General features: G+C 37.3%; 1 protein-coding gene across 6 annotated transcripts in view; it reads right to left on the reverse strand.

Annotated features, from left to right (window-relative positions):
• LOC127798743 (phospholipase SGR2) overlaps nucleotides 1–22,811 on the reverse strand; it is a 55,594-nt gene that overhangs the window by 8,002 nt on the left and 24,781 nt on the right. For all 6 annotated transcript variants that reach the window (XM_052332316.1, XM_052332314.1, XM_052332313.1 and 3 more), the window contains exons 11-18: nucleotides 15,709–15,774; nucleotides 15,072–15,605; nucleotides 14,942–14,996; nucleotides 14,664–14,788; nucleotides 14,242–14,314; nucleotides 4,911–5,013; nucleotides 1,448–1,541; nucleotides 229–291 (exon numbers count right to left, since the gene is read on the reverse strand). In XM_052332316.1, coding sequence (XP_052188276.1) covers nucleotides 229–291; nucleotides 1,448–1,541; nucleotides 4,911–5,013; nucleotides 14,242–14,314; nucleotides 14,664–14,788; nucleotides 14,942–14,996; nucleotides 15,072–15,605; nucleotides 15,709–15,774 — 1,113 coding nt within the window. The remainder of the gene's footprint in view (nucleotides 1–228; nucleotides 292–1,447; nucleotides 1,542–4,910; nucleotides 5,014–14,241; nucleotides 14,315–14,663; nucleotides 14,789–14,941; nucleotides 14,997–15,071; nucleotides 15,606–15,708; nucleotides 15,775–22,811) is intronic.

Genomic DNA, 22,811 nt, shown 5'->3' on the forward strand with positions numbered 1-22,811 from the left:
GAAAGGAAGAGGATAGGAAAGAAAGAAGCTAGTTAAATGTTAATTGGAAAAGTTATGATTCAAGGAAATTTATGAATATTGTGTGTTGCCTGCAATTTTCTCTTCAGTTAGTTTCATATTTGTCATTATTTTGTTTCCCAAAATGTTTGCTAGACTGCTAAGAAAGAACTCCACATTTCAAAGATAATTAATCTGTCAGTTATGCAAGGCATGTCTATTATATCGCACCCTTACAGACTTCAGTTGATCCTTTATTGCCTGAGACCGTAAAGCTAAATCTTCAGTAAATTCCTGCATAAAACATAGTGTAAGAACAGAATAACAGAAATGTATATAATCCAAAATGATATCTGCTGGAGTGTATACTTGGAAACCAATATGCAACCATTTTCCACCTTAGGGGGTGTTTGTTAACCAAGATAAGATGGAGAAAAAGTCAGATATGGGAAGTATTCCGAATGTTTGGCATTTCCAACGTGTTTGTTAAGCTTATCTGACCATTTCCAAAAAACCTCTCATGTGACCTCTTATCTCCTCCTTTCAAGATAAATTTATCTAACCTCCCCCCTCAGATAAATTTATCTGACCTCCCCCCTCAAATAAATTTATCTGACTATTTCAAGATAAGACTCAATTACCTATATGCTCTTTGTAGGATAGTTAATGTCCTTTAATGTATTTTAAAGATTTAAATTTATTAAAAAAACTTATTTATTTAAGTCTTATAATTAATATTATTTAATACATTTTTAAATTGTTATATGTTTTGACAATTTTTAAAATTTAAATGACATTATTCCTTTCATTAATTTTTAAAATTTAAATTTCTCTCTATCTATATATATATTTTATTAACTAATACAATTCCATTCACCAATTTTTAAATTATTTTATTTAATTTTATATTTTATTATCTATTATAAAAATATGTTTTGGCCATTTTTAATTATCTAGGTGGAATTATTGTAATTCCAACAAGAATTATTTCTACTTTTCAACTCTTTTTAAATCTATTTTTGAACATGGATTTAGAAAATAAAATATTATTCTTATTTTTATTTTTTTGACAATTCATATTAATCATAAAATACTATTTTAATCATAAATTTGTTGTTGATGTTAACAAACAATTTTGAATGAATTTGGTAATAGGGATATTTAGGTAAAAAAAACTCTTATCTTGGTGTTTATCATATGCATTAACAAACACATAAAAAGAAAAAGTACAATTATTAGTGGATTCCAAAAAATTTAACAAACACTCTAATAGAAATTTTGGAATACTTCCCAGTCTTATCTTGACAATTCCATATCTTGATCCGAAAAGCATTTCAACCTTATCTTGATGCCTCTTATATTGTTCATTTTAACAAACATCCCCTTTTAGTATAAGAACAGAATAACAGAAATGTATATAATCCAAAATGATATCTGCTGGAATACATACCTGGAACCCAATGTGCAACCGTTTTCCACCTTTGTGGTAGGGGATAATAACTGGGCGTCTACTTATGTATTCCTTACAGACTAGTGGCTCAACTCTGTATGGAAAGGCAAAATAGCTTCATTTAAACTGTTTTATATCTAATTAACTAAATAACATATTCAACATAAGCTGGTCAACAAATATCAAACAAATTTGTAAAAATTTGTTATGAGGTAACAAAAATGTAGTATAAGTGCGTATGTGTATGAGGGTAAGATATGAGGTTGTAGTAATCATACGAAAATTTCTAGGAGTTGAAATAATTAATTTAGTGAAAGTATCACAATTCTAGCAGAAATTGATATGTGGTCATCACCATAACAGAAAATAGGAAAAGGGGAAATTGGGGATCGGCATGCAAAGTGGGTGGGTGAATTCAGCAGGCTCCAAGTGCCAACTGCCTCAATCCAATCCTAGAGTTATTGGAGAACCAGAATAATTGGGTTACTAGATGAGGTATCGTCAAAGAAAAGACAAACAGACACACAAGACTAGGCTGGACACAATATTGGGCATATCAAACTTGGTCTTCTATCAGGAAAAATCAACAATAATCAAGAAAGGTAAAAGACTGAATGAACAATGATTATTTTTATAGTTAAAATTGTAAACAAGTGAACCACCCCCTTTGTAAAGAAAGGATAAGGTTGCATAACAGAGATGACCTTATCCCAACCTCACAAAGCAAGGAGTCTCATGCACTAGAGACGCCCTTTTGGTAAATAAATGTCGTGTACCTAATGGGGAATTATTGTAATAAGTATAAATGCTGATAGGATAGATGTAATTGTGAGAAGTATAGAGATTTGAATGCGGGAAGTGGCAACTGTTTCTGGCGCCAACTTACCACTAGGGCTGAGTATATAAGCTTGCCTTGTTTCATTGTGAAGGCATCAAATACCATTTTGAAATAATTCATTCATACTCCATTTCCCTCTCAAATTCTCTCTCCCTCTCATTTCATTCTCAATTCTTCTCCCTCAGTTTCTCTAATTTCTCTTCCCTCCAACATAATTCCCGCCTAGTTCTCTCTACAAAACGAGAGAGCACTTTGCTGAATCCAGGGGATTCGACAATAAGTAAATTCATATTTCTATTAATTATATCCTAACAAAAGTACTTATGTTGAATATATTCCACTTCTAACAAGATTTCAGCATCCAAGTACATTAGTTTATATTTCTTAACTAATCTCTGTGTTGAGTATTATGAAGCATCAACAAAAACGATGCCGTTTTGGAACTAGGGTGATGGAAGGCCAGATGGCAACCACACACTGGCTACTCCAAAGCGCTGTCATTTTGGAGCCCGTGTGCTTGGAGGGCCAAAACGGCAACCTTCCTTGTCGTTCCGTTTATTGGCACGTTTGATTTGTCCGTTGCATTTTGTCGTGTTGCTTGCTGCTATGGATGCCGTTGATCTGATCATTAGGGCTTATCTCTACCGTTGCTTTGCCTCATACCCTACCTATTTAAATCCTATTATTCCTTGGGATCCGTGACACAGTTGGGTTGTTTTTTTCATGGGGTTTCTTCTTGTTTTATCTTTGTACATGTTCTTCTTCTTCATTTTCTCTAGTTCCTTAAGTATTCTTTCTGATCTGTATGTGATCTTTGGGTGTTTTTGTTAGAGGACCAGTGAGTGTATAGTGAGGGTGGAAGCTTTGTACACGGAGGGTGTAACCATTTTCGACTAGTGCAGTGAACTCTTCTTGTCAGAGCTCAACGTGAATGTAGCCCTATTTTTTAGGGTGAACCATAGTAAAAATCTTGTTGTGTTCCTTTTATGTTTTGCTTACTGTTTTTCGTGTATGTGTATGTGTGTGCTTCCAGCCTTCAATATTTTTCAGATTCATTTGGGTCTAAGTGTTAGAGGTGGCCGAGCCCATTGCTCGTCCCAACACTCTATAAATGTAGTGCAACCAAAAAGAAAAGGAAACCTCAAGTCCACCAAATATAAATTCCACAAAGATTTAGTGAAAAGTAAGAGTGCTTAAGATTGCTTTAGTTGTGACACATTAGCCTAGAGCAAACAATTTTATGCTATTCATTAATTGGGAAATTATGGAGGTAATGCTTTAGAGATGGAAAGAAAATTAAACCTCTTGTAACCTGATATTCAATGTTTTCCTCATTATGTTATAATGCAGTAAAACCCACACTTACACAGTTAATTAGTATTCATATAAGATTTTTCACCTACCATCAATATTTGAGGATTTTGTATTTCTAGTCAATGAAGTCCATATTTTAAGCCATAATCCTCTTCCCATAATTTACAACTATTGTGCAGGATCTGAATGTAAAGATACCACCACAAACACACCCATTCAAAAGTGTTATGCTAAAAAGGTTCTGAGGACCTATGCTCTGTCTCTGGTTTCTTTTTAATAACTTAAGCCTGTTTGAGGAGGGTGGATGGTGGAGGGGAATGGGTGGTAACTCTACGTGCACTATCTAAGACATTTTACTTCATGTTTGGTTCACAAAAACTTGGGCAAACCACAGCTGGCACCCGAGTTTAGCGAAAATATATCCAGCACCCACATGCTATAGAAATGACAAGGACCTCCCCATCTGACCTTGATATGAGGCTAAACCAGTGAGGGTTCAGCCTCAAGCTAGTCACACTGAGAGAGAGATAGAAGGAGGGGGGGGGGGGGGGGGGTGAACGATGGCAATGGGAGTTCATTGCAGAAACCCATTGCGATTGATGGGGTTTGTAGAAATCAAATCCACCTACAACTCATACGTGTTGGTCAATATCAAAACAATCCCTGTGAATATAAACTCCCTTATTCTCCTTCTCTCCTGTGCCTGATGTTCTCCTTCTCTCAGTTTAGATCTTCCCCATGCAAAGCCCCATCTCACAACCTTAGCCATGCCCCTCTCTCTCCTTCTCACCAGATTTCCAATGAACCTTTGGCTGGCCATGGCAACTGGACAATTGCCAATAAGAGAGAGAGAGAGAGAGATGAGGGTAATTTAGGCACTTTTAAAATTTTAACAGCAGTTAAATAATGGTCCGAAAACACAAGGGTACCGCCTATATTTTCACTAAACCTCATGCATGCCCACTATATTTTACCCTAAAATCTTTTACCAACTCAACAAGCAATTGCTGTTATGTTATCCTTTCATTGCACATGAGCTGCAGCAAACCACTGCATATGATCATGTGCATGTAATTTTGTTATTAGGCATGATAAGAAAAAGGTATTAACAGTTGAACCTTGTGAAAGTATTGATAAAGTATTATTGGGTAAGAACCAAGTGACTTGCCTTGCAAAAATACACTGGATCAAGGACAGACTGGAAAGATACTCATTAAATGCTCTTGTTGAAATCATGCAAGGGATGGATGTAATGTGTGAGATTATGATGCAGCTATGAAAAAGTATCATGGCATCAGGAGTAAGATATACCTATATGCCACAGGATCAAATGGATGAAAAATGTTGAACATTTGTCGACAACCTGGGATCTCCTCAGTTATATTTTCTTCTTCCCAATATTCTTGGCCTTTACCTATAAAATCAGAAAGACAAGACGCAAGTAAATAAACAATTCTCAGAACTACACTAAGTTCTGGAACTGGACAATTGTTCAAATATCACTGTAGTTTTTTTTTTTTTAACTCCAGTTGGCCATGTGGAAAAGCTGGGAATTCAGAAGAATGCCACAGAAAATATGTAAAACAACAGGAAATCTTGATTAATTCAAATGAAATGGACCAGAAATATGTTATATAAGAGTTGATTAAATAAAAGACTAAATGTTCATAAGGTGCTGTATACTCCCCAAGTAAATACATTAAAGCAATGAAACACGAGCACGTCACCAAAACATTGATAAGGAATCTTAGAGGAAAGGCAAGGACAACATGAATACATCATAATCCATAAAAGAGGAGGGTTGTGTTAGGTAGCCGACAGCTAACGTAAAACTTAGTTGGATCCAAAACACGAACTCTAGACAAACTATGAAAAACCGTTGGAACATAACCCTTCATAGCGACGCGCTACACTGCTCGCGTGTAGTGTCAAGTGAGTTAGGGCCGTTGCATCGGCACTCGGATGTAGTGACAAATGAGCAAAGATCCTCGCATTTGCTTGGACGGATGCGGGTAAAGAAGCTAGTCCAAAATCAAAACCAAAATCAAAAACAAAATAAAATTAAAAGTCAAAGCCAAAATCAAAATCATAGATTAAGGATTGGGTCATGGAACATAGGAACATTAACAGGCAAAGCTATGGAAGTAGTAGATGTGATGATTAGGAGAAAGATTAATATTATGTGCCTTCAAGAGACGAGATGGGTAGGGAAAAAAGCAAAAACATTATCAGAAACTGGATATAAAATATGGTACATAGGAAATGATCGAGCAAAAAATGGAGTGGGGATTATTATGGATAAAAGCTTAGTAGATGAGGTAGTGGATGTAAAGAGAATAGGGGATAGGATTATTATGGTGAAAGTGGATCTAGGAAGAATGACTATGAATATCTTTAATACATATGCACCACAAACAGGGTTAAGTGAGGAGATAAAAACAAAATTCTGGGAGGACCAAGAGTGACTCATACAAATGATACCAAGAGGAGAGAGTGATTATAGGAGGTGACTTAAATGGACATGTGAGTAAAGACGGACACGGTTATAGAGAGGTACATGGAGGGTATGGATTCGAGGAAATTAATAATGAGGGTAAGTCTATTCTAGATTTTGTTATGGCATATGGGCTCATTATAACCAATACTAGGTTCAAAAAACGAGACAAACACTTAATCACATATAAAAATATCACATCAAACACCCAAATAGATTACTTCCTCATGAGACAAGAGGATCAGTTATGTTGTAGGGATTGTAAGGTGATACTGGGGGAGTGTTTGACTACTCAACATAGACTTTTGGTACTTGACGTCCAAGTAAGAAATTGGAAGAGAAAAAATCATATAAAACAAAATTCAAAAATTAGGTGGTGGGATTTAAAAGGGGAAAAATAATTAATCTTCAAAGAAAAATTAAGGGGTAGAAGGGAAGGGAATGGAGAAGGACAGGCAAACCAAATGTGGAGGGAAATGGCTATTGCCTTGAGAAGCACGACAAAGGTAGTCCTTGGAGAGACAAATGGTAGAGCTCCAAACTTTAAGGAGTCTTGGTCGTGAAATGAAGAGGTACAATTGAAAATAAGAAATAAGAAAACTTGCTATAAGGCTGTATATCAGTGAAGCAATGAAGAAAACCTAAAAAATTATAAAAAAGTGAAAAAGACAGTAAAAAAAGCTGTTAGTGAAGCAAGGTTAAAAGCATATGAGAATCTATATAAACGACTTGATACAAAAGATAGAGAAAGGGATATATATAAATTAGTTAAAGTAAGAGAAAGAAAAACAAGGGATCTAAACCAAGTAAAATGCATAAAAGATGAAAAACAAAATGTATTAGTGAATGAGAGAGCGATTAAGGAGAGATGGAAGGAGTATTTCACAAAATTATTTAATGATGGTGGGGACACAAGAGTTAGGTTGGGACATCTTAGTAACTCCGAAGGGAACGTGCGCTATACATTTTATCGACGCATAAGTTCAAAAAAAATAAGGCAAGTATTAAAAAAGATGAAAAATCATAAGGCAGTGGGATCGGATAATATACCAATAGAAGCATGGAAATGCATAGGAGAAGAGAGCATCTCTTCACTAACGAAATTATTTAACGCGATCCTTAAATAAAAAAAGATGCCAGATAAGTAGAGGAATTGTACTTTAGTTCCTATATACAAGAACAAATGAGATGTTCAAAACTGTGAAAATTACAGAAGAATTAAGTTAATGAGTCATACCATGAAACTCTGGGAGAGAGTAATAGAGCAAAGGCTCAGAAAAGAAACAGACGTCTCGGAAAATCAGTTTGGTTTCATGCCTGGTAGGTTAACAATGGAAGCTATATACCTACTGAGGCGCTTAATGGAAAAGGTATCGGGATCATTAGAAGGATCTGCATATAGTGTTTATAGATCTAGAAAATGCCTATGATAGGGTCCCTAGGGAAGTATTATGGAGGGTTTTAGAGAAGAAATGACTCTGAATAGCTTATATACAAGCTCTTAAGGACATGTATCACGGTGCAAAGACAAGAGTCAGAACATGCGGAAGGGATACTGAACCATTTAAAATTATAATGAGACTGCATCAAGGTTTTGCACTAAGTCCATACTTATTTGCTTAGTAATGGATGGACTCATTAAACACATTCAGATAGAGGTGCCATAGTGTATGCTATTTGCAGATGACATAGTGTTGGTGGATGAAACAAAAGAGAAAGTGAACACTAAGCTTGAGTTATGGAGAATCAATTTAGAATCTAAGGGATTTAAATAATATAGAAGGAAAACAGAATATATGGAATGTAAATTTAGTAAGAATGCAAAAGTGGAGGATGTTATAATAAAATTGAAAGACCAAATCATACAAAAAAAAGACCATTTTCGATATTTGGGATCAGTGATTCAAAAAGATAGAGAAATTCACGAGGATGTCACGCATAGAATTAAGGCAAGTTGGCTAAAATGGAGAAATGCATCGGGGGTGTTATGTGATGATAAAATCCCATTAAAACTGAAAGAAAAATTCTATAAGACAGCTATAAGACCAATTTTGTTGTATGACTCAAAATGTTGGGTAGTCAAATACCAGCATGAGCAAAAGACGAGCGTAGCAGAGATGAGGATGCTAAGATGGATGTGCGGTCATAATACAAGAAAAGATAAAATTAGAAATGAGGTTATTCGTAATAAGGTAGAGTAGTGTCAATCGAGGAGAAGATGAGAGAGACTAGACTAAGATGATTTGGTCATGTGAGAAGAAGACTAAGAAACGCTTCTGTGAGGAGAGTTGATGAAATGGAACAATTAGTCAAAAAAAGAGGTAGAGGCAGACCCAAGAAGACTTTGGGAGAGATTAAAATTTGATATGAAGTGTATGGACCTAAATGAAGATATGACAAAAGACAGAAATACATGGAAGTCTAGAATTTATGTAGCCAACCCCACATAGTGGGATAAATGCTAGATATGTTGTTGTTTAATAGGAGGATTATCTCAAGTATTTGGAGGTCAAATGGCAAAATATGTTTCCTTCTCTTGTATTGAACTTTGAGAGGGAAACATATACACAAGCTAGCCTAAAATATCTCCTAAAATACAAGGATAAAATACAAACAAATTCAAACTAGATTCAGATATTACAAAAAAATCAAAAACTTTGAATTTTGGTTAATTGATCTCTTCCTCTCTTTTCTGGAACTTCTTTATCTCTTCTTCCTGTTATCTCTTTAGTTTGTAATTCTTGTCTTTTCTTCCACAACTACTTTATATCTTGTTTCCCATCCATGGTAGAAACAATTTGAACTTTATTCTTTTCTTATTTATTTTCTTCAACACTCCCCTTCAAGCTGGTGAATATCCATCGTTTCCAACTTGCTTCTAATTGATTCAAAACCTTGTTTTGGCATTGCCTTTGTAAGAATATCTACCTCCTAAGACTTTGTAGGGATATAGAAAAGACTCATACCTCCATTTTCAATTTCTTGTTTGATAAAGTGTCGGTCAATCATTACATGTTTCATCCGATCATGTTGCACCGGATTATTCATGATACTTATTGCTGACTTGTTGTCATTGTACAACCTAATTAGAGAGGATAAAGGTATATTTAGATCCTTCATTAGTTTCTCCAGCTAGATAACCTCACATATATCTTGAACAATCGCTCGATACTCAGCTTCTGCACTGTTACAAGCCACCATAGTTTATTTCTTGCTTCTTCATGTAACTAGGTTACCTCATAATTTTGTATAATAACCCAATGTAGACCTGCTATCCTCAATAGAACCAACTCAATCTGCATCTACAAACCCATAATTCATCTATCCTGGCTCTTTTTAAATAACAACCCTTTCCCTGGTGTCCCCTTGAGATACCTGAGGATGTGACATGCAGCATCAAGGTGTTTTTTAGTGAGAGAAAGCATGAATGGACTTACCACACTCACAGCATATGCAATGTCAGGAGGAGTGAGGGATAGGTAGATTAGTTTCCCAACTAAACGCTGATATCTTCCTCTGTCCACCTGATGTTCACTTTTGTTTTCTTCTCTATAATTATAGTTTGGTTCTAATGAGGTGTTGGTAGGTTTATAGCTAAGTTTTCATGTTTCCTTCAACAAATCTAGAGTGCATTTCCTTTGGAAAATGAAAATACCCTTCTTACTTCTAGCAACCTCCATTCCTAGGAAATATCTAAACTTACCCAAGTCTTTCACTTCAAACACATTCCTTAGCTGCTTCTTGAGTTATATACTTCTTGATTATTATCGCTTGTGATGATAATATCATCCACATAAACAATTAGGATTGTCCTTTTTGCATCTATAGCATGCTTTGTAAACAAGGTATGGTCAGCTTGCCCTTGCTTGTACCCAAGTTGATTTAAAGTAACACTAAACCTTTTGAACCATGCTCTAGAGGATTATTTAAGGCCATATAGGGATTTCTTTAGCTTACATACCTTCCCTTTTCTGTCCTCTATCTCAAAACCAGGAGGTATTTTCATGTAGATCTCCTCTTCTAACTCATCGTTCAAGAAAGCATTCTTTATGTTCAGTTGGTGCAATTCCTAGTCTAAATTAGCTACAAGTGAAAGTAAGACTCTCATAGAATTTAACTTAGCAACTGGAGCAAAGGTCTCCTCATAGTCCAATCCTTGAGTTTGTGTAAAGCATTGGGCTACTAGTCTAGCCTTGTACATGTCAAGGCTGCCATCTAACTTGTATTTAACTATAAACACCCACTTGCTTCTAGCCACCTTCTTGTTATCAGGTAATCTTACAATATCCCAAGTACCATTCTTTTCTAATGCCTGCATCTCATCCATAACTACTGCCTTCCACTGTGAATCCTGTAGAGCACTATATATATATATATATATATATATCTAGGAATCTCAATTTCATCAATACTAGCAGTGGACTAGCAGTGAAAGCCCTGAACTATGGAAATAAGTTTGAGTATATCAAATGATTAGAAATAGGATATTTAGCACATGATCTCACCCCTTTTCAAAGAGCTATAGGTATGTCCAAATCATCAAATTCTACAGATATCACCCTTTCCACATCATCAGTCACTGGACTTGTCTCCGGCTTGGACAATGGACTTTGTTGAGGATCACGAGGCCTTCTAGAATAAACCAATGGTAGTTTTTCTATAACCTGGACTTGGTTGTCCTATTCTCCCCCTTGATCAGTCACAAAGATTTGGGTAGGAATAGTGACTGCTTCAGTGTGCAAATGAGGAGTAGGATGAGAAATAGGAAGTGAGGAGATGGGAAGAGAAATGGAAGGATCCCAATACTACTTTGTACTGGACCTACCGCCCTGCAGAGAAATATTGGGATAAAATGGTTAATGCTCGAGAAAGGAGACATCACAAGACACAAGGAATCTCCAGGTCTGAGGGCAATACCACTTACATCTTTGTTAGGTAGGAGAATAGCCAACACACACACATTTAAGAGCTTTAGGTGCAAGTTTGGAATGAGAAGGATGATAATTATGCACAAAAGCAGTACACCCAAAGTTCCTTGGGGAAAGAGAATTAAGGATCCTAGTATGATGAGGATAGAATTCAAGGAAGACAATTAATGGAGTTTGAATGCAAGAATCTTGGAGGGAAGTTAATTAATGAGATATGAGGCTATGAGTATGGCTTCCCTCCAATAGGAATTAGGGATTGAACTGGTAAACATGATAGATTGAGCAGTCTCAAGAAGGTGGTGATTTTTTCTTTTTGGCATCCCATTCTGTTAACAATTGTAAGGAGAGGAACTTTGATGAGTGATTCCTTGCTCAATTAGATAATGGTTGAATTCATTTAAGAAATATTCTCGGCCATTGTTTGAAGGGAGAACATGGATTGAGGATTGAAACACACTACACACCATCTTATGAAACCTTCTGAAGACAACACTAGCTTCAAATTTGTCTTTCACTAGGAGCACCCAACAAACCCCTGTATGGCATCTATGAAGGTGATAAACCAATGAGTATTAGTTAGGTTAGGAATCCTTGTTAGTCCCCAAATGTCATTGTGAACCAAGTAAAACGGTTTGGATAGTTCATAAAAATGAATAGGATGGAGAATTCTAGTTTGTTTAGCAAGAATACATTACTCACAATGAAATGAAAGTTTCTCTTTATTGATGAAAAGATGAGGATACAATGCTTTAAGGTAGCTGAAACTAGGATGCCCTAAACGTTTATGCCATAACATTATTTCAAAATCTAAAACAGCAAAAAAAGAAGACTAATTATGTAACCTAGATCCAAGGAAATAACAGGATCCTGAAATGTAGTAGAGACCATCATTTTCCTCAACACTTCTAATTGTCTTCCCCGAAGATAGGTCCTGAAATTCACAATGAGATGAAAAGAAAGTTACCATACAATTCATGTCTCTAGTTAGCTTACTCACGGATAATAAATTGCATTTTAGATTTGGAACATAAGACAAATTTTAGGGTTAAGCTTACTAGATATACTGATCATTTTCCTTCAGTCAAAGAAACTATACCATCAACCAAGGAGATTGTTATATCTTGATCACATGTTTCATAAGTTGGTAAGGCCTTAAGTAAACCTGTCATATGGTCTGAGGCACCTATATCTATAATCCAAAAATCTATAGTGAGTCTATGAGAAAGTAAGGATTGCCTAGGTATACCTTGTTTGGCCAGGGATGCTATTGGTTTAGGATTTTTTGTAGGATCAAAGAGTTTTGGTAATCTTGTCAAGTTTAGTATCTGCTATAATAATTCTAGTTGATCTGCGATAAAGTCAAATTGGTTGGTTTCCCAGCTTCAAATTCTACCACATAGGCAAATTGAGTTACCTTTCTCTAATTTTTTGGCTTCCAATTTACTGGTTTATCATGAATCATCCAACAGGTTTCCCTTGTACAATATGGTTGTTACAGTGGTCACACCACTGTTTGTCTCTTTGGGACTCTCCACAAGGTGAGTTAGTGGCTTTCATCTTTAAGGTAGCAAGGGCTGACGTTTTAGGGCTGGCATCATTCTTCGGAAACACTGATGGATTTAACATCGCTTTCTTTTGGCTCTCCTCTCGTCTCACTTCTGCAAAGGCCTCTTATATAGATGGGAAGGTTTAGTTCCAAGCAACCTTCCTCTTAACTTCATCTAACTCAGTGTTGAGTCCATGGAGGAAGTCAAACACTCGCTCTTTTTCCAACATCTTGTTGTATTTTATTCCATCCTCGAAACATTCCCAATTGATCTCATAGAACAAGTCCATCTCCTGCCACAACTCAATCAAAATGTTGTAATATTCAGTGACTAAGTTGTTGCCTTGCCTTGCTGTCCGAATAGCATATCAAATTTCAAAGCACTTAGCAGTATTCTCCGTGTCAGCATATATTTCTTGCACTGCTTCCCATATCTCCTTGGTTATTTTGTAGAATAGGTATGACCTTCCAATCTTTGACTCCACAAAGTTGATTAACCAAGCCATGACAATGGAATTTTCAACTTCCCAAATACCATAGGTTGCTGCTTCCATGTCAAGCATAGGTGTTGCTCCTGTATGTTATCCAACCTTCCCTTTGCCCTTAATCACCAGTAGAATAGATTGAGACCATTCTCTATAGTTAGTTCCATTCAGTTTATGCTGAGTAATCTGAAGAGAGTGGCTATCAAGTGACATTGAAGCGGCAGGAACCTGTGTGACTCTAACCAGATTAGAGACGGTGGATGTTTCACTGGCTGCTTGGTTTCAAGCCATTATGTGTACTCTAGAACTTTACAGCTTGTAGGTTGAGGAAAGAAGCTCTGCCACAAGAACCGATGGCTCTGGTACTATGAATAAATTTGAATAATCCAAGTGAATAGGAGGATTATCTTGAGTGTTTGAAGGCTAAATGGGAAAATAGGTTTCCTCCTCTTGTATTGAATTTTGAGACAGAATATACAAGCTAGCCTAAAATATCTCCTAAAATACAGGGATAAAATACAAACAAATTCAAACTACATTCAAATATTACAAATAAATCAAAAACTTTGAATTTTGGTTAACTGACCTCTTCCCCTCTTTTCTGGAACTGCTTTATCTCTTCTTCCTCTTATCTCTTTAGTTTGTAATTCTCTTATCTTTTCTTCCACAACAACCTTATCTCTTGCTTCCCGTCCATGGTAGAAACAAGTTGAACTTTATTCTTTTCTTATTTATCTTCTTCAACAATTTTGTATGCATATACATGATTACCATCTAGATATATTTCTACTAGAAGACCACTGTTAGATGAGGATTCACATTGATATTTGCAATTACATATATAGATAACATATTGTACACAACATTCTCTTCTTGTGTTTCCGCTTTTTTTTTTCTGTGATATATCATATTAATGCATCAGGGAGTAATCACTGGCTGCTTGAATTGTTGTGGCAACACTTCCTTCTTTTTCTTTCTTGAAGAAAGTTAGCAGCTTATCCCTATGAATTGTGTAGGTTAAAAACAAATCTCAGATTACAGACCGTACCTTATCAATTTCACTCAAACAATAAAAGTAAAAGATATCTTCCAAGAAAAACCACAAAGTTCTTCCCATGAACAGAAAGTATAAAAGTATGCATGCATCAAAATGAAGCAATTATAGAAGTTTTCAAGGATTGAGTAATACCAGTCCCAATACGAATATTGCGGAGGGCAAGAAATACACCAAGGGGAGATCCAACTGCAAAAAAGGTATCTACCTGACAAAGAATCGAGGTAAAATAAGAAATACAATCTAAAATAACATAAGTACAACTGAGGGGAAATTTTGAACCCGTGAAGGGATTACAACACCTAAGTGATTTTCCATGGAGAGAGAGAGAGAGAGAGAGAGGATGGAACTGGATTGTTGTAGCCTTTCACTTCCTACCATTGTCTCTAGTTGCAATTGGTAACCTGCTTTAAACTTCATCATATCCCTCCCTCCCTCCTCCCTCTGTTTCTGTTTGTCTGTCTCTGGAGTGTCACAAACTCAACCAACATTTCATCCATGGAAACAACAGTTACAAAAATGGTTCTAAATTTTAAAATTACAAGGAAAACTCTTACCTTGAATTCTAACTTAGTATATTTAATGTAAGGAGTATAACTCTTTTGCATGTCACTTTGTCCAGGTGGTGGGATTTCAGGAACAGATTGATTCATAATGGTTGTAGGTGGAATCACCTCATTTCCTGTTTATATTACACATCAAATCTCAAGTTTCATATTCATGTAGAAAATTATTCTACCCAAAAGAACAAACCCGCGCCCCCTGAACACCCAAAAAAGCTCAAAAGGCATTAACAGATGAGGACCCCAATTAACATCTAGCTATCTGCATTTACCTTTACTACCACATTGAGACTCCAATTCTGTGATCCTCGCTTTTAGGGAATTAATCTGTCACAGTAAACGTTCTATTCACTTTAGGGGGGGGAACACAAAAATTAATGAACCAAAGTTACTGGATACCACCTCTTCTGTCATCAGTTGGATTGCTTTGTCTTTATCACCGTCAGACACTCCCTCAGATATTCTCATTGAATCGGCCTCTGGAACTCCAAAGTTCATGCTTAAGGCTTCACAAAGACTGTCGCTTTGGTAAGAAAGCATGCCCCTAGAATCAGAGGCTTGTTGCACACTATCTTTCTCCAGTGGTGGTTGTTTCAGGTTCATAACCATTGCAGAAGGTTCAGCTAAATCTAGGGTGACAGAAGAATCTTCCATGTTTTCATTTTCTGGTACTTGCAATGCAGGTCTTTCATTTGCATTAACTTCTTCAAAGGAACTTATCGTGATCTTAGTTTCATTATTTGTTGAGACATTCTTGTCCTGATTGGATGTAGAGTGGAATTCAGAAGATTGGGTGCTGATACTGGGGAAAGATTCTTCATTTTTATTGTGTTCTTTGTACATCCACTCCATTGGAAACGGGGAGGACAAATTCTCTTGATGGCAAAGAATATCATACGAGAGAACACTTCCCAGAGAGTGACCATACAAAGAAACCTACAATAAGCGGAGCATATCCAGAAAATATTCAGCATGAGTCATAAAATTAAATAATTAAAAAGCTTAACAAGGAAAAAATGACATTCAACCAGTCATATACCTTTCCATCATAACCAGGATTTCTCTTCAGGAACTTCAGGTATAAGCAGTTTAGTTGGTTGGAGACCTGGAAAGGAATCATCTGCCGAGTCAAAATATATTGCTACATCTAGTCTTAGGTATCTTGAATCAGATTATCCAATTAGGCAATTACAAAAGAAAATAATTCTCATTGCATTTCTACATGAGAGGAGTATAATGATCTGATGTCTAAGACAATATCACAATCTTATGCCTACTGAAAAATGGTATACAGAATTGAGAGAAGAAGAAGAGAGGAAAAAGAGAAATTGGAGGGGAAAAAATAACTGTTCAAAATCTATTAAGCTAGGGTTAAACAATATAATTCCTATGTACAAGGTACAACTAGTCTATACAGCACACTTAATACAAGCTAATATGAATTCTCAACACTCCCCCTCGAGCACGCACATATCATATGTGCCTAGCTTGGAATAAATACGTTTAACCCTTGTACCTCGAACAGCCTTAGTAAACAAGTCAGCCAGCTGATTTACAATCCCAACAAATGCTGTGGAAATCTGACCAGAAACTAGTTTTCCTCGCACAAAGTGACAATCTATTCCAATATGCTTGGTTATTTCATGAAAAACCGGATTAGAGGCAATATGAAGAGCAGCATGATTGTCACACATAAGCTGCAAAGAACCTGAATCGCCAAACTGCAGCTCCTTAAGAAGCTGTTTCAGCCAAATCAGCTCACATGTAACTAATGCCATGGCTCTATTCTTAGCTTCAGCTTTAGACCTAGCACAACTTAGTGCTTTTTACTCTTCCTAGAAGCCAGATTGCCTCCAACTAAAACACAATAGCCAGAAGTGGACTGTCTATCAAATAGACAACCTGCCCAATCAATATCTGAATAACCAATCACCTGTGTATGACCCTTATCCTCAAATAATAAACCTTTACCAGGTGAACTCTGAATATATTGCAAAATATGCACCAAAGCCTGCCAATGACCATCACAAGTATAATCCAAAAACTGGCTAACCACACTACAAATGCAATATCTAGTCAAGTCACTATAAGATAATTCAGCTTCCCAACTAGTCTCCTCCAACGCCTTGGATCATGAAAAGGCTCCCCCTGTCCAGAAACAAGCTTAGAACTGAGATCTATAGATGTATCAATGAGACTAGAATCCAACATGCCTGTCTCCTCCAGAATATCAAAGGCGTACTTCCTTTGAGAGAGACAAATGCCATGTCCAGATCTAGCAACCTCAATACACCAAGAAATACTGCAATCAATAAAGACAACAACTCAATTCGATCCTTCATCAAATAGAGCCAAGTACAACAAGAATAATCATCAATAAAAGTAACAAAGTAAGAAAAACCTTGTTTAGATTTAACTTGACTTGGACCCCAAATTCAGCATGCACAAGAGAAAAAGGAGAGTCAGCAATTTTATTAATCCAATTAGGAAAAGAAAAGCGTATATGTTTGCCCAATTGGCAAGATTCACAATCTAAACACTGTAAAGAAGACTAAGGTAGGACCATTTGTTTTACTAAAGAAAAATGAGGATAGCCCAATCTACAATGAATTGACAAAGGTGTGGTTGTAGTAACAGTACAAACAAAAATTGTCCAGTATTCTGATCTTGCACCAAAACAGAATTGGAATCAAAGATAACCCAACAATCAAGAGATTTAGTCAAACGACTAATAGAGATTAAATGATAAGGACCATGAGGTACAGGCAGGACTAAATTAAGAGATAATGAAGGCAACGGATTGGCAATATATTAGAGGACTCAATAAGGGAGAACAAAAATTTATTATCAGAAATATGTTGAAAGGCTGCAGAATCAAGGATCCAAGGACTGAGCAATGAATGAGATACACAAACAGAAGAAGAAGAATCTGCTATTGGAAAAGTAACAGAACCTGCAGCTTGTGTAACTGAGGTTACAGAAGGAGATGCCTGCTTTGTTGCCTGGAACTAGCAAAATTCAACTAACTCCTTCCCGGGAATAAGCTGAGAAACAGCACCGGTGTAACACTCGAAATTTTAGAAAGAGAAATAAGAGCGAAACCAAAACCCAAGAGGAAATAGAATTTCTAAAGCCATTGTAGATTACAATAATTTAAAGTTTCAAATAAAATGAAATTGAATTTAGATTCTAAATGGAGATTGAGATAAGAGGGGATTATCCTAGTTGTTGAGGGATTTAAATGGGGTTGGAATTTTGAATTAATGAGGTCCCTTGTACACTGATTGGATCTAGGATTATATTGCCCACTGAGATATTTAATGAGATTTGAATTGATTATGGAATACTATTGTGACTCCCTTGGTTAATTGATGTTTTATACATTGTGAAAAATTGTTAGCTACACCGTATGATTGGATGTGATATACTGTATTGATGATACTTGCTGCATGGCGAATACCGTCAATCTTTAAGCTTGACCTAAGGTCTGGATATCACCAAATTTGAATGAACCCCATTGATATTCCTAAGACTGCTTTTATAACTCACCATGGGCATTATGAATTCACTATAATGCCCTTCGGTTTTACCAATGCACCAACAACTTTCCAAGCCCTAATGAATCATATCTTTGAACCCTACCTCTGCCAATTCGTGTTGGTATTCTTTGATGATATCTTAATCTACAGCTCCTCTTTCACCCAACACTTAGAATACCTTAGAATTGCATTCCAAGTCCTTAGACTCAATCAGCTATGCATCAAAAAGTCCAAATGTGCCTTTGCTCAAACGCAAGTGGAGTATTTGGGGTATGTGATCTCTAGTGCTGGAGTTAGCACCGATCCCAAGAAGATATCAGCTATGTTATCGTGGCCTAAACCAAGGAATGTTAGATCATTGAGGGCATTCCTGGGATTAACCGGCTACTACAGGCGTTTTGTAAGGAATTATGAGGTTATAAGCAAGCCATTTTTTGATCTATTGAAAAAGGACAGCTTTAAGTGGGATGGAGCAAAGGCTGCATTTGGGGATCTTAAACAAGCCATGAGCGAGGTTCCTATACTCGGCATCCCAGACTTTAACAAACCATTTACCTTAGAGACTGATGCGAGTGGAACAAGAGTGGGGGTTGTTCTATCTCAAGATGGCCGACCTTCGGCCTTTATGAGCCAAGCCTTAGCCCCAAGACACCAAGGGCTAAGCACGTATGACAAGGAATTATTGGCAATCCTTATGGCAGTTGAAAAATGGAGACATTACTTGGAGGCGGGACAGTTCATCATAAGAACTGACCACGAAAGCCTTAAGTTCCTGGCTCATCAGAAGTTGAACACTAATTAGCAAAGAAAGGGTATGGCAAAATTGATGGGGTTGGATTTTGTGATTCAATACAAGAAGCGAAGAGAGAACGTGGCAACCGATGCGTTATCATGACGCCATGAGGAAGGGCATTATGCAGCTACCTCAGTAATGATACCCGATTGGTACCAAGAAGTAGCAACAAGTTATGATAAGGGGTCGTGGACAAGGGAGCTAATGGAGCAACTGAGCATCGACAGTAGCAGCAAGCAAGGTTACACCATCTGCAACGGCTTGATTCGATACTGGGGACGGCTGGTGATAGGGGATTGTGAGACATCGAAGGGAAGAATACTTCAAACCATGCGCGACTCACCCCTAGGAGAACATTCGGGAATTCAAAACACTTATAGAAAGGTGAAGCAGGTATTTTTCTGGCCAGGCTTAAAGAAATCAATTATGGAGTACATACTACAGTATGATGTTTGTAAAAGGTGCAAGCATGAATCAGTGGCTAAACCAGGCCTTTTGCAACCTCAGGAAGTACCAGACCGGGCCTGGGCTAACATTACAATGGATTTTGTAGAAGGACTACCACGATCAGAAGGGAAGAATTGTGTTTTGGTAATGGTGGACCAATTGACTAAGTACAACCACTTCCTTAGCCTATCCCACCCTTTCATGGCACAAGAAGTGGCCAGAGAGTTTTTGGATCATGTGGTGAAGCTGCACGGGGTACCCTAGACAATAATATTAGACATATCACGCATGGTTGGCCCATTGGAGAGAGTCAAAGAGTGCTTGGAGGCCTATCTAAGGTGCTTCTATTTTATATAGCCTAAAGGATGAAACAAATGGTTGTCCTTGGCGCAATGGTGGTATAATTCCAGTCACCATTGCTCCATTGGGATGACGTTATTTGAGGCCTTGTACAGGTACAAGCCCAATTTAGTATCAATGATCGGGGAGCCAACCTTAGTGGCAAATGTGGATACATATCTACAACACCGGTAGAACATCTTACAAACTCTAAAGACTGAGTTAGCTAAGGCACAGAACCGGACAAAACAATTAGCAGATAGAAAGAGGAGTGAGAGGGAGTTTGAGGTAGGATAAAGTATACCTCAAACTTAGCCAGCCCCAACTTAAGTCCATATCAAAGCAACCGATGACTAAGCTAAGTCCAAAATTCTACGGGCCCTATTCCATTGCATTAAATATTGGACCAGTAGCTTACAGATTACAACTACCGAAAGGAATCCAAGTCCACCTCGTGTTCCATGTGTCCCTTCTTAGAAAGGCTACTGGGAGTCAAACGGTCAGTCAGCCCCTACCATTGCCTCTCAAAGAGCAGGAGCCAGCAACTAGCCCAGTGGCCGTCTTAGACAAGAGGATGATTTTCCAATAGGGGGCCCCTATCACCCAAGTGCTAGTGCAATGGTCTGCACTACACCCTGACAATAGTACTTGGGAATATCTCCTGGAATTCCTCCAATAGTTTCCCAACACGGCCAGTCTGCTTACCATTCTTGGGGACAAGAATTAGCTCAAGAAGAAGGGAGTTGTTGTGTACCTAGGGGGAGATCTATTGTAATAAGTATGAAGTAAGGGAAGCAAGTGTAATTATACTATAACTATAAACATTTAAATGCAGTAACAGTGACTATTCTGTTTGGCACCAAACTGCTGGGGATCGAGTATATAAACTCGGCCCAATTTCACTTGTAGGCATTGAATCATTTGAATTGATCCATATTCAATTTCTCCCTCTAATTCTTTAATTCTCTTCCCTCTCAATTCCTTCTCCATTCTTTTCTCCCTCTACTCTTTGAATTCTCACCTAAACTCCCCTACTAAAGGAGAAACCCTATCGGATCCAAGGGATGCGACATTATATACATATGAAATTCTTTATTTTGTTATTGATCTATTATGCGAGCTGACCTTCACTAGGCTTTAAGCTCAACACTCTCCCTAACATATTTTTCAAGTAAGCAAGATTAGGGGTCTAAACATGGACTCGGATCCGGGGATTATCAATGGTCTCAGTCTGGGATAGTTTAATTATGAGTGATTTTATCTTATTTCAATTACATAAATATGGAAAGATTTTTAGGCTTCGTGACCTTTAAGCCTTCGTTTAGGGTTCATGACCGATTACACAACCAAACACTGAAATACCACCCTATCCAGCTGACACTAGGGTAGGAATAGAATCGGCAATCAGTTGGTGGTATCATCCATAGATGCCACATTTGCCTTAGGTGGTCGACCATGTAATACATAACAGGTCTCTTTATAATGACCTGGTTTGGGGCTATACAAGCAAAAAGGTTGTTTTCCCCCTTTTCCACCACTGTGGCTGCTTATTCTTAGACGGATTACCAAAGGATGTAGCCTGAGAAACCATAATAGACCACTCAGCTGCTGAATCAGAGCCAATAAAAGTCTTTGAGTACAACACAGCAACCTTGCAAGCACTTCTTCCATAGGAGGAATGACAGGTCCACTGAGGATATGTGTCCTAACACTCTCCAAGTCAGGTCCTAATCCAGCCAATGTAAGCACCATTAACAGTTTATCACGTTGCGCATGCTGTTCAGGAACATTTTTGGTTATTGGAAAAATGATACTGAAGGTTAGCCATAAAGTAAAAGAGTACTGAGCAAGAAAGCTAACAGTCTAGGGGTCCACCTGTCACAGCAGATTGAACCTTTCCCAAATATGTTATCATACCTAAATCCCCTTTTTGAAGATTAAACAATGTACTAATAATTTGTGTACAAACGAAGGATATCATTTGTATAAAGCCTCTGTGCATGTGACCGTCAACTTTCGTAAACACGAAAAAGAGGCACTAAATCTAGTTCAATGGACTGCCACAACACGGAAACAAGCTGTGCATCAATTTATCCCCTCAATGTCCTATCATTCTCTGGTATCTCACTCAATTTCTTAGTTAAATGATCACTAACCCCTTGGCCTCGAAACAACATTTTAACTGAAGCTGACCAGGAAAAATAATTTTTCACATTTAGCTTTTCAGTTGTAATCAAGGAGTACCAGATATATTTGGAACAACAGAAGTGTTAAGAGATTACCTCTAAACAAGTCATGTTGTAATAAACCCTAATTTCAACATCCACTACAACAAGAGACCACAAGAAATCACTAGATTGCAACTCCAGGAATTCCAGAACAGATCACACCAGCTTCAACCAGCAGATCACAGATCAGATTGCAGCAGATCGCAGTCAAGCAGCAGATAGACCAGATTTCCAGAGGGCCAGAGAAGATAGATCAGATCCAGCAGATTGGATCAGAGATCCAGAGAAGATCAGATCCAGCAAAGATCAGATCAGAGATCCAGAGAAGATCAGATTGCTCAGATCGCAGCTCTTGGCCTAAATGAAAGATAAAAGCCTCAAACCAAGAGGATACAATCCTATACAAGATTTGATGACTGAATTACATGAAATCTGCTCCAATTCTCCAGATTTACTGCTCGATGGCTCTGATACCATGAAAAAAGGTATACAGAATTGACAGAAAAGAAGAAAGGAGAACGACAAATTGGAGGGGGGAAAAATAATTGTTCAAAATCTATTAAGCTAGTGTTACAAGTATTTATACCAAAACATTATAACTGATATGTACAAGCTACCTATGCTAGGTACAAGGTACAACTAGTCTATACAGCACACCTAATACAAGCTAATATAAATTCTCAACATATACATAGATGAGGATTTGAATAACCATAAGACAGTCTGCCAAGTATTTTAGGAGAGAATCAAAGAATAGGGCAAACTGAAAAGAAGCACAGATAACAAGATGCAGTGG

This window comes from Diospyros lotus, chromosome 4 (genome assembly GCF_014633365.1).
Source record: "Diospyros lotus cultivar Yz01 chromosome 4, ASM1463336v1, whole genome shotgun sequence".
NCBI classification, from domain to species: domain Eukaryota; kingdom Viridiplantae; phylum Streptophyta; class Magnoliopsida; order Ericales; family Ebenaceae; genus Diospyros; species Diospyros lotus.